This window comes from Salvelinus sp. IW2-2015, linkage group LG20 (assembly GCF_002910315.2).
Source record: "Salvelinus sp. IW2-2015 linkage group LG20, ASM291031v2, whole genome shotgun sequence".
In the NCBI taxonomy this organism is placed as follows: domain Eukaryota; kingdom Metazoa; phylum Chordata; class Actinopteri; order Salmoniformes; family Salmonidae; genus Salvelinus; species Salvelinus sp. IW2-2015.
The window spans coordinates 22188033-22202257 of record NC_036860.1 but is presented as its reverse complement, the minus strand read 5'-3'; the positions used below and the strand labels follow the sequence as shown (position 1 = coordinate 22202257).

Genomic DNA, 14225 nt, shown 5'->3' with positions numbered 1-14225 from the left:
GGACAAAGATCATACTTTTTGGAGAAATGTCCTCTGGTCTGATGAAACAAAAATAGAACTGTTTGGCCATAATGACCATCGTGATGTTTGGAGGGAAATGGGGGAGGCTTGAAGGTGAAGAACACCATCCCAACCGTGAAGAACAGGGGTGCCAGCATCATGTTGTGGGGGTGCTTTTCTGCAGGAGGGACTGGTGCACTTCACAAAATAGATAGCATCATGAGGAGGGAAATTATGTGGATAGATTTAAGCAACATCTCAACACATCAGTCAGGAAGTTAAAGCTTGGTCGCAAATTGGTCTTCTAAATGGATAATGAGCATACTTCCAAAGTTGTGGCAAAATGGCTTAAGGACAACAAAGTCAAGGTATTGGAGTGGCCATCACAAAGCCCTGACCTCAATCCTATAGAAAATTTGTGGGCAGAACTGAAAAAGTGTGTGCGAGCAAGGAGGCCTAAAAACCTGACCCAGTTACACCAGCTCTGTCAGGAGGAATGGGCCAAAATTCATCCAACTTATTGTGTGAAGCTTGTGGAAGGCTACACGAAACGTTTGACCCAAGTTAAACAATTTAAAGGCAATGCTACCAAATACTAATTGAGTGTCTGTAAACTTCTGACCCACTGGGAATGTGATGAAATAAATAAAATCTGAAATAAATCACTCTATCTACTATTATTCTGACATTTCACATTCTTAAAATAAAAGTGCTGATCCTAACTGACCTAAGACAGGGAATTTCTACTAGGATTAAATTTCAGGAATTGTGAAAAACGGAGTTTAAATGTATTTGGCTAAGGTGTATGTAAACRTCCGACTTAAACCGTGTCACTGATAATCAGTGGTTCTACATGTCACTAAACTACTAGAATAATTTCCATACAGCAATGATGTCTGTTTAGACCGGTATCTWACACTGTCAGGTCCCTAATGCCCTAGTCCTACTTGTCTTACACTGGCACAATATTACTTATTTACTTACTCTAACACCTCTAAGCAACAAGGAGGAACTTCTTTGTCAGAATACCTCCTACTGGCACCTAGTGACAGCTAGATTTGACACATTTGTGTTATCACATGGATTTCATGCTATTTTCTGTTGCGCAATGTTGCACATCTTTCTGTACCTGACAGCCTACTGACTCCTGATTGTTATAGCTCTGTTATAGTCATGTTGTGGTACTGAATAAGCAGGTTTGAGATTACTGGGCACCATATCTACACTAAGTATACAAAACAAACACTTTCCATGACAGACTGACCAGGTGAATCCAGGTGAAAGCTATTGATTTCACCTGTTAAATCCCTTTTCAATCAGTGTAGATGAAGGGGGAGAGACGTTAAAGAAGGATTTCTAAGCCTTGAGTCAATTGAGATTGAATGGCACACATACACAATCCGAGGGTGAATGGGCAAGACAAATATTTAAGTGCCTTTGAACGGGGTATGGTAGTAGGTGCCAGGCGCACTGGTTTGAGTGTGTCAAGAACTGCAACGCTGCTGGGTTTCTCACGCTCAACAGTTTCCCGTGTGTATCAWGAATGGTCCACCACCAAAAGGACATCCAACCAACTTGACACTCCTGTGGGAAGCATTGGAGTCAACATGGATCCCTGTGGAACACTTTCGACACCTTGTACACGGTGTATATAACCACATTATAAACTGGGTGGTTCGAGCCCTGAATGCTGATTGGCTGACAGCCATGATATATCAGGCCATATCCCACTGGTATGACAAAACATTACTTTTTACTGCTCTAATTACATTGGTAACCAGTTTATAATAGCAATAAGGCACCTCGGGTATGTGGTTTATGGCCAAATTTCCACGGATAAGGGTTGTATCCAGGCACTCCGCGTTGCGTCATGAGTAGAACAGCCCATAGCCATGGTATATTGGCAATATACCACAACCCCTCGGGCATTATTGCTTAATTATAGTTGTATTTGTATGACAATGGGAAAACAGGTTATTCCATGACACCCACCCAAACAGAATTCCAACACAGGGAGAACTTAATTTTGCTTCAGTGACTTTGACATATTCAAATGTTAATGAATAATGCATGAACATTCCTTACTTCAGGAAGTCAAGTGAAAACACTCAGAGTCTATTTGATTTAATGCAAGCACTGTTGGGTTCCCCGTGGGACGGAACGTCAACCACCAACCTCAGCCACTCGTCATCCTCACATCCCCTGTCGCCCGGGCGATGAGCACTCAACATGCACGCGCGAAAGAGTCCAAAGTGGAGACAGACTGGGAGAGCGGAGAGGCAGACAACAATTGGAGGGTCATTTGGAGGAGGAAATCTTTAGAGCTTTACAGGGAGAGGAATGCTGCTTTCACATCTCACCACAAACAAATCCATAAAACATGTCAGATACAATTTTCAGAATGGGAATGCACACGGATGACAAGCCAACAATACACCACAATGACTACTGAATTATGCATACTGTTATTAAGAAGTCAAAGAATAAGAGTTAATGTGATGTGAGAGAAGGACATTATACTTAATTCAGGGTAACATCTTGAATAATACGGCATGCACAAGACGTCGGCTGGGAAAGCTTCAAGATAACATCAAGTGGGCCAGAATGAAGATAAAACCATGCAAGTCAAGAAGCATTGTAACGGGTGTCGTCGTCGGATGAAGAGGAATCAGACCATAGCGCAGCGTGGTAAGTGTTCATGACTTTTTATTTAAACTGAACACTAAACAAAAATAACAAAGTGAATAACAAGCATCTCCATCACCAAAGGTAAACTATCTGACAAAAGATTATTCATTGATGATGAACCAATACCAACAATGTCTGAGCAGCCCATCAAAAGCTTTGGAAGATGGTATGATGCAAGCCTCAAGGACACAGACCAAGCCCAGGTGCTAGGACAGGAGACCATCAGAGGCCTCGAGAGCATTGACGGGTCCATGCTTCCTGGTAAGCTGAAGCTTTGATGCCTGCAGTTTGGACTGTTACCCCTTCTGATGTGGGTGCTAACTGTGTACGACATTGCCCTCACAAAGGTTGAGAAGATGGAGAGGATGAATTGCTCCTACACGAGGAAATAGTTAGGAGCTCCACAATGCCTCAGCAACATTGGCCTCTATGGAAAAGGAGTCCTTGAGTTGCTTCTCTCTGGTTGCTTCTCTCAACCAGTGGTTGGGTGAAGATCCATCATGCCCCCTGTGTTCAACACCAGCAACACTCAGACACATCCTGACTGGATGCAAAGTGAGCCTCTCCCAAGAAAGGTACACCTGGAGGCACCGTAAAGCACTGAAGTGCCTGGCAGAATGTTTTATTTTACCTTTATTTAACTAGGCAAGTCAGTTAAGAACAAATTCTTATTTTACAATGACCGCCTAGAAACAGTGGGTTAACTGCCTTGTTCAGGGGCATAATGACCGATTTTTACTTTGTCAGCTCGGGGATTCGATCTAGCAACCTTTCGGTTACTGGCCCAACAATCTAACCACTAGGCTACCTGCCACCCTCAACCATCAATGCCTTGGCTCCCAGAACATATTTTTTACCTTTATTTAACTAGGCAAGTCAGTTAAGAACAAATTCTTATTTTACAATGACCGCCTAGAAACAGTGGGTTAACTGCCTTGTTCAGGGGCATAATGACCGATTTTTACTTTGTCAGCTCGGGGATTCYATCTAGCAACCTTTCGGTTACTGGCCCAACAATCTAACCACTAGGCTACCTGCCACCCTCAACCATCAATGCCTTGGCTCCCAGAACATATTTTTTACCTTTATTTAACTAGGCAAGTCAGTGAAGAACAAATTCTTATTTTACAATGGCGGCCTACCCCAGCCAAACCCTCCCCTAACCTGGACGACGCTGGGCCAATTGTGCTCCCCATATGACCCTGTGCAACGAAAAGCATTTGTCCATAGAGGGCAAAAACAAAGGAAGCTCTCTCCAAGGACGAAGGCTGACAGCTGAATGCAGCCCGAGACTGGAAAACCTGTCAGATGTGGGCCAATGCCTCAGTTCCATCAGACATACAGTGGCAAGAAAAAGTATGTGAAACCTTCGGAATTACCTGGATTTCTGCATAAATTGGTTAGAAATTGTATCTTCATCCAAGTCACAACAATAGACAAACACTGTGTGCTTAAACTAATAACACTCAAGTGATTGTATTTTTCTTGTCTATATTGAATGCATCATTTAAACATTCACAGTGTAGGTTGGAAAAAGTATGTGAACCACTAGGCGAATGACTTCTCCAAAAGCTTATTGGAGTCAGGGGTCAGCTAACCTGGAGTCCGATCAATGAGACGAGATTGGAGATGTTGGTTAGAGCTGCCCTGCGTATAAAAAAAACACAAAATTTGAGTTTGCTATTCACAAGAAGCATGTCCTGTTGTGAACCGTGCCTCGAACAAAAGAGACCTCAGAAGACCTAATATGAAGAATTGTAGACTTGTATAAAGCTGGAAAGGGTTAAAAAGGTATCTCTAAAGGCCTTGATGTTCATCAGTCCACATTAAGACAAATTGTCTATAAATGGAGAAAGTTCAGCACTGTTGCTATTCTCCCTAGGAGTGGCTGTCCTGCAAAGATGAGTGCAAGAACACAGTGCAGAAGGCTCAATGAGGTTAAGAAGAATCCTGGAGTGTCAGCTAAAGACTTACAGAAATCTCTGGAACATGCTAACATCTCTGTTGACAAGTCTACGATATGTAAAACACTAAACAAGAATTGCGTTCATGGGAGGACACCACGGAAGAAGCCACTGCTGTCCAAAAAATATATTGCTGAACGTCTGAAGTTCGCAAAAGAGCACCCGGATGTTCCACAGCACTACTGGTAAAATATTCTATGGACAGATGAAACTAAAGTTAAGTTGTTTGGAAGGAACACACAACACTATGTGTGGAGAAAAAAAGGCACTGCACACCAACATCAAAACCTCATCCCAACTGTAAAGTGTGATGGAGGGAGCATCATGGTTTGGGGCTGCTTTGCTGCCTCAGGGCCTGGACAGCTTAGTATCATCGACAGAAAAATGAATTCTCAAGTTTATCAAGACATTTTGCAGGAGAATGTTAGGCTACCTATTCCACCTATTGAAGCTCAACAGAAGTTGGGTGATGCAACAGGACAACGACCCAAAACACAGAAGTAAATCAACAACAGAATGGTTTCAACAGAGGAAAATATGCCTTCTGGAGTGGCCCAGTCAGAGTCCTGACCTCAACCTGATTGAGATACTGTGACATGATCTCAAGAGAGCGGTTCACACCAGACATCCCAAAAATATTGAAACAGTGTTGTAAAGAGGAATGGTCTAAAATTCCTCCTGACCGTTGTGCAGGTCTGTTCCACAACTACAGAAAACGTTTGGTTGAGGTTATTGCTGCCAAAGGAGGGTCAACCAGTTATTAAATCCAAGGGTTCACTTACTTTTTCCACCCAGCAATGTGATTGTTTACACGGTGTGTTAAATAAAGACATGAAAATGTATAATTGTTTGTGTGTTATCAGTTTAAGCACATTGTGTTTGTCTATTGTAGTGACTTTGATGAAGATCAGATCGATCAAATTTTATGACACATTTATGCATAAATCCAGGTAATTCCAAAGGGTTCACATACTTTTTCCTGCCACTGTAACTGCTACCAACCTAAGACCAGACCTGGTACTATGGTCCAACTCTCTGCACACTGTCTACTTAGTGGAGTTAACAGTGCCTTGGGAGGATAATGTGGACGAGGTATATGAGAGGAAGAGGCTGCAGTATGCTAAGCTTGCAGCAGATGCAGAACAGGCAGACTAGACTGGAAAGTGAGGCTTTGCCCAGTGGAGGTTGTGTGTTGTAGATTTGTGGCAACATCTACCACCAGGTTGCTGAAGGACCTTGGTTTCCACGGCCAAGCCTTACGCCAAACCATCACGTCAACGTCAGAGGGGGACGTTGACGTGAAAGGGATAGCCAGTGGCTATCTGACGCTGAAAGGGATAGCCAGTGGCTCTGGCTGAAGAGAAAATACCCCAGCTGGGCCCCAAAGTGAGCGGGAAGGAGACTGGGTAGGTATAGAAGGGGGGTGGTTCTGGGACGCCAGAATTCACTGTTGAACCCCAATGAAATATCCTCCCTATCCACATCCCCGTCTCAACAACATCAAGCAAGTTTTAGGATAGCGCTCTATTGACACAATGGATTTATAACACAATGTCCTGTGTATTCAGAACTCATCTCTGAACATCTTTGCACCTCAGCTTGACAATGATACAAGTATAAAGGGGAGTTCGAGGAGTCTGACTTCCCTTAAAGTAGGCCTACTGTATACAAAAAGACTATGTACCCTGCCAAGGTGCTCTCTCTCTCGCAACAGGTCCTTGTGAGAAAAGACCTCGCCTGTTTTAATCTCTATAATGAATAAGAACATGCCAATGTGGTAATGGATGCCTGCCACTGTGCCGCTGAATTATTCACTGTCTGGGGAACCGGAGGAAAGGTGGCTCGGATCAGATGGAAGCACTGTGTCACTGGCCTGCCTGGCTCTTCTTTCTACTGCTGGGAGAGACAGTCAGCCTGCCACATGAGATATAATGCACTGAGAACAGGTGTTCACCTGGATGGGGGATAGAGAGCAGAGCAAGGTACTGCCCAGCCAACATTGCTGTTGTGTGTAGGTGCCTTATGTATCTACAAGATCCAGTAATCAGATTTAGCCAATGTAGATAATCATGCTAGCATGCAGATAACCATAGACTTCCAGTCATTGCGCTAACGCTAGTTATCATTGCACTAGCACTAGTTAGCAACTTCCTTCAAACCCCACACAGAGACATAAAAATGGAATCCACGAGTTCATCTGACTGCAGGGAAGTACATAAAGAGCCTCTTTGCCTAAATACCAAAGTATCCCTTTAAGCAATTAACATGAACATTTAACAGCATAATTCTGATATTTTTTTTCACTCGTTGGTCTTTTGACCAATCAGATCAGCTCTGAAAAAGCACTGAGGTAAAAAGATCTAACGTGACTGGTCAAAAGATCAATTAGTGGGAAAAAATATTCGAATTGGGCCGCCTTTGGAAACTCAGCCAAAGGAGCATAAGGGGTTCAAAGTGTGTGTGTGTCTCACCAGATCTCAACCTAATTGAAGACTTATGGGAGATTATTTTCCACCAACAAACACCAAATGATGGTATTTCTCATGGAAGAATGATGTTACATCCCTCTAATAGAGTTCCAGACACTTGTAAAAGCTATGCCAAGGCGCACTGAACCTGTTCTGGTGGGTCGTGGTGGCCCAACGCCCTATTACCACACTTTATGTTGGTGTTTCTTTTACTTTTGGCAGTTACCTGTATGAGCAAATAGGAGAGGGCTGTAGTTTCAAAATCATTGTTAAAGTAACTGGCCGGTGAAAATCAAACTTTATATTCTGTTAACTCATATCCAATTAATGTCCTTGACTTCAATTTCCCAGCTGTTGCTTGAGAGATAGCCATGGGATTTATACTTAAACCAAATCATATTTCCAAGCGAAATAGATTGCTCTTTCGTTTTTGAAAAAGTATGTAGTGTGAAGTACAATTGTTCTTCATCTATAATTAGAAAGTTTGATCAATGAAGAAAAGTTTGACAATGTTTTGATGTATTTCTATTTCTTTTAATGTTTTGAAAAAGGTTTAGTACATAAATTGCATTTTGCACAGTTTCAGATTCTCAGCATAAATTGATTGGGTAAGGGAATTGTTAGTCTATTTGTGTTGGCTATTTCATCTACACATTTCAAAATGGCATTTATGTTACACAATTTGTGTGGTATTAATTTGCCTCACCGTCTGATTGTTGAAGAGTGGTTGGGGCAGGTAGCCTAGCGTTGAAGAGCGTTGGGCTAGTAACTGAAAGGTCACTGGTTCGAATCCCCGAACCCACTAGATGAAACATATGTCGATGTGCCCATGAGCAAGGAACTTAACTCTAACTCTAATTGCTCCATGGTCGCGGTCAACAATTGTTGAGCCCTGTCCGTGACCTCACTCTCAAGGGGAGGGGGATATGCAACAACAACAAAAAATAATTTACTATGTACGCGTGTGGAATATGTGAACGCCCAGGTTATTATATGTTCCCTCGTATAAATGTGGGGATCACGAGACGCCAAGACTGGTGCTGAAGCTAACCACTCTCCTGTTTTATCCTTGACGCAAAGAGAGAAGAAACATGACAAAATTAAGAAAAATAGACTGCCCATATTCTCTGTGTTTATTACATTAAGCCTGGAACCACAAGTTAATGTAGACATACAGAGGCCTAGATGAAGTAAGGTATTAAGATTATTGAATTGACGTCTGCGCCCAGTGGGATAGGCCTAATAGGCCCAAACGTTTTGTTTCATGGGCCATTTAATTGCGTTCACTTTCAAGCGTGCATCACGCTTGCGCACAGGACCTAGGCCATTCCCATGATTTGTAACTTGTAAGTTGAYTAAAGGGGCAGGTGGGGGTGGGGGTGGGGGAGAGAGAGACAGACCGGGAGGTTCTGCCAATTGAAATAGCTCACTAACAGCAGCGAGCCAGAGAACCGAGCCTGCCTTTATGTCAGGGCCACTTACCTGCAAGGTGCGCAACGAAGATGATGACCATGAACAGCAAGCAGCATTTCTCTATGCACCCGGTGCTGCAGGAGCCCAAATACTCTGGCCTGCACGCAAGTTCGGAAGGCATGCGCAGGGTGTGTCTGCCTGCCCCGCAGGTATGTTAGTCATTTATTTGAGGCACAAATGTATAATAATAAAAAAAATAGACATTTAAAACGTTTTAATAAGTGGATCAGAAAGGACTTTATTATCCACTCCCGTCCTTGTTCTTTCTCTCTCCCTCACAACCCCCCCCCCCTCTCTCTCATCCACATGTCTATTTAAGCAAAGCTGCTACTTTCATATTAATTTTTATGACCTGTGCTTTGAAGAGGGTTCTCCCTGTTCTTGAAATGTTTTTTAATCCTGAGTTGACAGAATTCCCCACTGACTTCAATATGCGCACTCTTGCTTGCAGCTTCAGGGCAATATATTCGGTTGCTTTGATGAGAGTCCACTGGCACGCGCGGAAGCTCTGGCGGCTGCTGACATTGTCTCTCACGGCAAGAGTCACCCTTTCAAGCCTGACGTGACTTACCATACCATGAGTAGTGTCCCCTGCACCTCCAACTCCTCTACGGTGCCCATCACCCACTCCTCCACCCTGACCCCTCACCACCACCACCACCACCACCACCTCAACCAGAGCTTGGAGGGGGATCTCCTGGATCACATCTCGTCCAGTCTCTCTGTGAGCGGGATGGGGGCTCCGGATTCCTCTATGATGGCCACTCAAGCCCACCAGCACCACCTCCAGACCATGGGTCACCTTCACCAAGCTATGGCCATGGGTCATCCGCACTCCTTGTCTGTGCACAACGGAATGTCGTGTGTCAACGACGTGGAGTCGGATCCTAGGGAGCTGGAAGCCTTCGCTGAGCGGTTCAAACAAAGGAGGATAAAGCTCGGGGTGACCCAGGCGGACGTTGGCTCAGCTCTCGCCAACCTAAAGATACCTGGGGTGGGCTCTCTCAGCCAGAGTACTATCTGCAGGTTCGAGTCCCTCACCCTCTCTCACAATAATATGATTGCGCTAAAACCTGTCCTCCAAGCCTGGCTCGAGGAGGCTGAGGCTGCTTACCGGGAGAAAAACAGCAAGCCAGACCTTTTCAATGGCAACGAACGCAAACGAAAACGCACGTCGATAGCCGCACCTGAGAAACGATCTTTGGAGGCATATTTTGCTATCCAGCCCCGTCCCTCTTCGGAAAAAATTGCTGCAATTGCTGAAAAACTGGACCTTAAAAAGAACGTGGTTCGTGTGTGGTTTTGCAACCAACGGCAAAAACAGAAAAGGATGAAATATTCTGCTGTGCATTAGGTCACATAATGCCTCAAATACGCCATTTTGAAGAGATAACGGGGATCTATCAACATCTCATGCCCGACTGGAATTTACTACTGAGACTCTATAGGATGTATTTAAATTTAAATTATTTAAATGATTTCGTTCACTTTTTTTGTCCTGTTGTTTAGTTTGGAATTAAACGTATCGTGCTAAAGGTCTCTTGGAGGACATTTTCGTTGTTGATTTTATGACTGCCTATGACAACTCTTCAATCACAGAACTAAACTATAGGGCCTAACAAATAGAGGGAGAAAATGACTTCTCTCTCGTTTGATATGTCCTGTTGAATGCTCATAAAACCTGTTAGTTGTTTGGACAATTTAATCAATTACACTAACCATTTTCACGTTTAGGATTCATATTTAAGATGGAATGAATGCGTGTTCACTGCATAGGGGTAACACAACCACTCAACAAATGCTAATAAATGTGCCCTCTTTGTGAACTAGCTGAACTTTATTCACCGTTGTGTGTAAACGAGGCAAATACTATTCACAATATTTATGACACAACACGAGTTGATTTTCTTTAATAGGCTAATTTTAAATAAGGCATGTCAAACCGGCATTTGAAGGCTGTTATATTTTGTCATGGACTATTTTGATGTGAAAAAATGTAAAACAGTTTGGAGTATCACTGAAATACTATGAGTATTTTTCTTCACTCGACAAAATGTGTGAAGTTCAAACTTCATTAAAAAATCATTGAATATTTTCTCAAATTCCATTGAATCAGCAATTTATTATTTCGATACAATTTTGTATGATTATTTTGTGTTTTAGTCAATTGTAGAGAATTAGACATATGCAGGCTATTACCACTATTACAACAGGCTATTACCACTATTACAACAGGCTATTACCACTATTACAACAGGCTATTACCACTATTACAACAGGCTATTACCAATTTAAAAACATTTAGGTTGAGCTTAAAGTAATTTTGCCATTTGTGTGAGGTTATGATAGTATTGTATTTAACTATCTATTTTGTTTCTCGGGTTGGAGTAAGGGAGTATTAACTCAGGGTTTGTTCCTGGTCTGAATAAATCCTGCCTCAAGATACAGGTGATAAAATCATTGTAAAACCATGAGTTTCACAGAGAACATGACTTGTTTCATGTATGACTTCCCAATTCTCTGCTGCAATTAAAAACGAATCATATAGCACATAAATATGATTGAAAAAAGTACACATTTCATTGCTGAATGATAAACCAAAGTCAAACACAATGCAACAATTATATGCACATATAATTTATGTTTTCCTTTCATTGACGCACTGTTACCAGGACCTTGGTCCTAATTAGATTGGTTAATAATTAATGCCCTTGTGTCACTGGGTTATATCGTGGGGTTTGAAATTATTAAGTAATGATGATGCAATATTAATTATATATTGGTATAAAACGAAGCTTGGAGCTGTGCGGAGGGTTGAGAGTGTATGGGAGCTCGTGACTCGAGGGATAGAGGGGACTCTCACAATGTCAGGTAAGGATTTGAAGATTTCAATTTATCTTTTAAACCAGTACGAAAATCAAGATCATTTTCCACCGTTTTTATCTGTGTGTAGTTCCCCTTGCCCCTTTATATTCTGAGTTGTTGTACTCAAGTTAAATATATTATTATACTAATAACAATACAATAGGAGTTTGAAATAGTATGTGAAACTACTATTATTGTTTGAACTTGTAATAATACCAACTCACTTCATTATATTTGTCTTATTCTCTTCCTGATGAATAAGTGCAGTTGTATGAGTCATTTAGTATTGGATACTTTTTCTGTGAAAGTGGAACAGCAGGTCTAAGACTTTAAATAAAATCATTATTTGATTCAATTCGTGTAAATTCAATGTATATATTAATTTGAAGTAAAAACAYAAATAACGTATTGTTAAATATACTGTATGTTATTCACTATAAACTGAAGTTACAGGCCACGCGCTATTCTCCCAAGTGTAATAGGCTCTCTGGATATTTTAGCCAGAGGATCAATATTTTGCATTTGAAAATAAAATCAGTGGATTTGTAATATTCTCTTTGATCTTAAGATTTGATTAATTGCTTAGGCAATATGCGTAATTTATTTTAATAAAGAATCATTTGAAAGAGGGGCAAAGCAACATAATAGATCGTCTACTTGCTCATGACGATAACCTAATGGACATTTTCTCCCTTGTTCTGTGTCTTGGGAACATGTGATATGTGGCTGTAGACTGTTTTAAATCAGGATAAATAAGCTTCACCAAAAAGTGAAGTGCTTATATTGTTCAATCTAATTGTTTTTGTTCTAATTGTTTTCATGTGTTTCTGTTTTATTTTTACAAACTTTAGAGAATTTCAGAATATATTTGTTCTTCCACTGTCGGGAGTTTTACCATATTAATGTTAAAGAAATGACTTGGAGAGGAAGGTTAAATCTTTTTTGGCCAGGAAGCGTGTGTAAATTATTGATCGCTGTAATACCCCTATTGATATCATAAACCTCTTGCTATGAGGTAAGTTGAGCTGAAGGTTAGCAAAGACAGGGAGCATGTGGCGAGTGAGGCCCGTTCTATTATTAATTCCCAGTTGGAAGGTATTGCAATTTCTCATGCAATAATTGAGCTGCATTACCCCTGTACATTTATTTATTAAACATTCCTATTGCATAATTAACTTAGATAACTTTAGAACTTCATAAGTTGACCTATAAATATATATTTGGACCACATCGATTTAATCATCAAATATTACATTTTTATGTGGTGGGTGGTGGGCTTGTTATGTCTGCATTTGTGGGTGTGAGTGAGTGTTTGAGAGAAAGAGAGACTGGGAGAGAGAGAGTTAAGTTTGCTTGGAATGTTTTCATGGACTGGAGAGAGACAGTGCTCGACAGAATGGGGATGAGAGCACTGTTTAATTGCGGCAGACTGACTCCCGGACGGTGTTTTGCACTGCACACCCCTCCTCTCCCTCTTAGCCTAGTTGGTTAAATCTTCGGCGGTCCCTGTGAGGAGAGCGAGTGGGGTAGGTAGGGGCGATGGCAGAACCAAGACACCGCCATCTCAATTATTCATAAAGTGCCAGAAGCAACAAATGAGAATGTGACTAATGTGGAGGCAGACAGCTACCTCTGTGCATTTTATTAGTCTTCTCCTATTATTATCACATACCAAGCCATTCCAGGCCTCAGCCCACAGCTCTTCCCAAGCATGTCATCGAGTCATCCAGAGGGATTCTGTTACTAGGAAACATGAGGCTGCCCTTCAAATGTGAACTTCGTGCGTCCTCTGTTCCTTCCATGTCCTCCCTCTCTCTACCCCCCAATTTTCTTTTACTTGCCTTTTCTCTGAGCCTGGGTTTTTCATGAACCTTTCTCTCTGGTGAATGCATTTAATTGAGATGTTTCAACAAAGGTGACAAAGGTGTGTATGTATGACCGTGGATGCTTGRCATGGCCACTGTATAAGTTACCAACATTATCAAAAACAATCTTTCCAACCTTGGCTACCATCATATCCGTGTACATTCCTACATATTGTACAGTACTAACCAGTTGCATAGAGTACATACGACACCCAGGTGGGGATTGTTTTTGTCACTTTTAGACTCTCTACATGTGAGGAATCTTGTTACATAAATATTTCAAACTTTGTTCTACTGGGAAAAAAATAAAAAAATAAAATTCCGTTCAATCTATATTTGGGTTTGTTTCATTAGTCCACTGTTTTGCATGTCAGCAATCAAGTTTTCAAGATATAGAACTTTCAAAATACAGAAAGTGTCACAGTATGATGCATTTTGCATCATATGATATGTCTTTTTTTTAAGCACACTGAAATATTAACTGGGCTACATGGAACCTCTTCCTATCTCTTAATACTAAACAATACAGCTAGCTGCCTAGAATCGTCTCTCTCCATAGGCTCTTGAACGGCCTCTACATTATGCATGGTGCAGTGGTTATATCAGGCAATTTGTCCCCTGACCTCCCACACGGATGGATACTCCACGGATACTCTGCTCTTCATTTCAGCACCAGCACAACAGAGACTCACAACAGTCCAGACTGAAATCTATGGTTACCCTTGGACCGAACACCTAAATTGTACAATTTGACTGTATGCAAATGTATGCTGCTGCATGTGTGCAGTTCGCTATCTGTAGTTACCGTCACCGTTTGGATACAATTTGTTACTAGAGAAAACACAGTACTGAAGATATACATTTAAATCTGTTTTTATAGCTCACATGAAACATAAATATGT

General features: G+C 41.6%; 1 protein-coding gene across 1 annotated transcript; it reads left to right on the top strand.

The window, feature by feature from the left end:
• The first annotated feature begins 8501 nt into the window (after positions 1 to 8501).
• Positions 8502 to 12616, top strand: LOC111981574 (POU domain, class 4, transcription factor 3). Its single transcript, XM_024012903.2, has 2 exons — positions 8502 to 8742; positions 9045 to 12616. The coding sequence occupies exons 1-2, from the start codon at positions 8623 to 8625 to the stop codon at positions 9945 to 9947; spliced, it is 1023 nt and encodes a 340-aa protein (XP_023868671.1). The 5' UTR covers positions 8502 to 8622; the 3' UTR covers positions 9948 to 12616.
• The last annotated feature ends 1609 nt before the right edge of the window (positions 12617 to 14225 follow it).

What these genes read in the sequence shown, in the direction of transcription:
- LOC111981574 (XM_024012903.2), top strand. Translation starts at nt 8,623, where the DNA reads ATGATGACCATGAACAGCAAGCAGCATTTCTCTATGCACCCGGTGCTG. An exon ending in TGTGTCTGCCTGCCCCGCAG is followed by an intron (nt 8,743 to 9,044) that starts GTATGTTAGTCA and finishes TCTTGCTTGCAG; the next exon opens with CTTCAGGGCAATATATTCGG.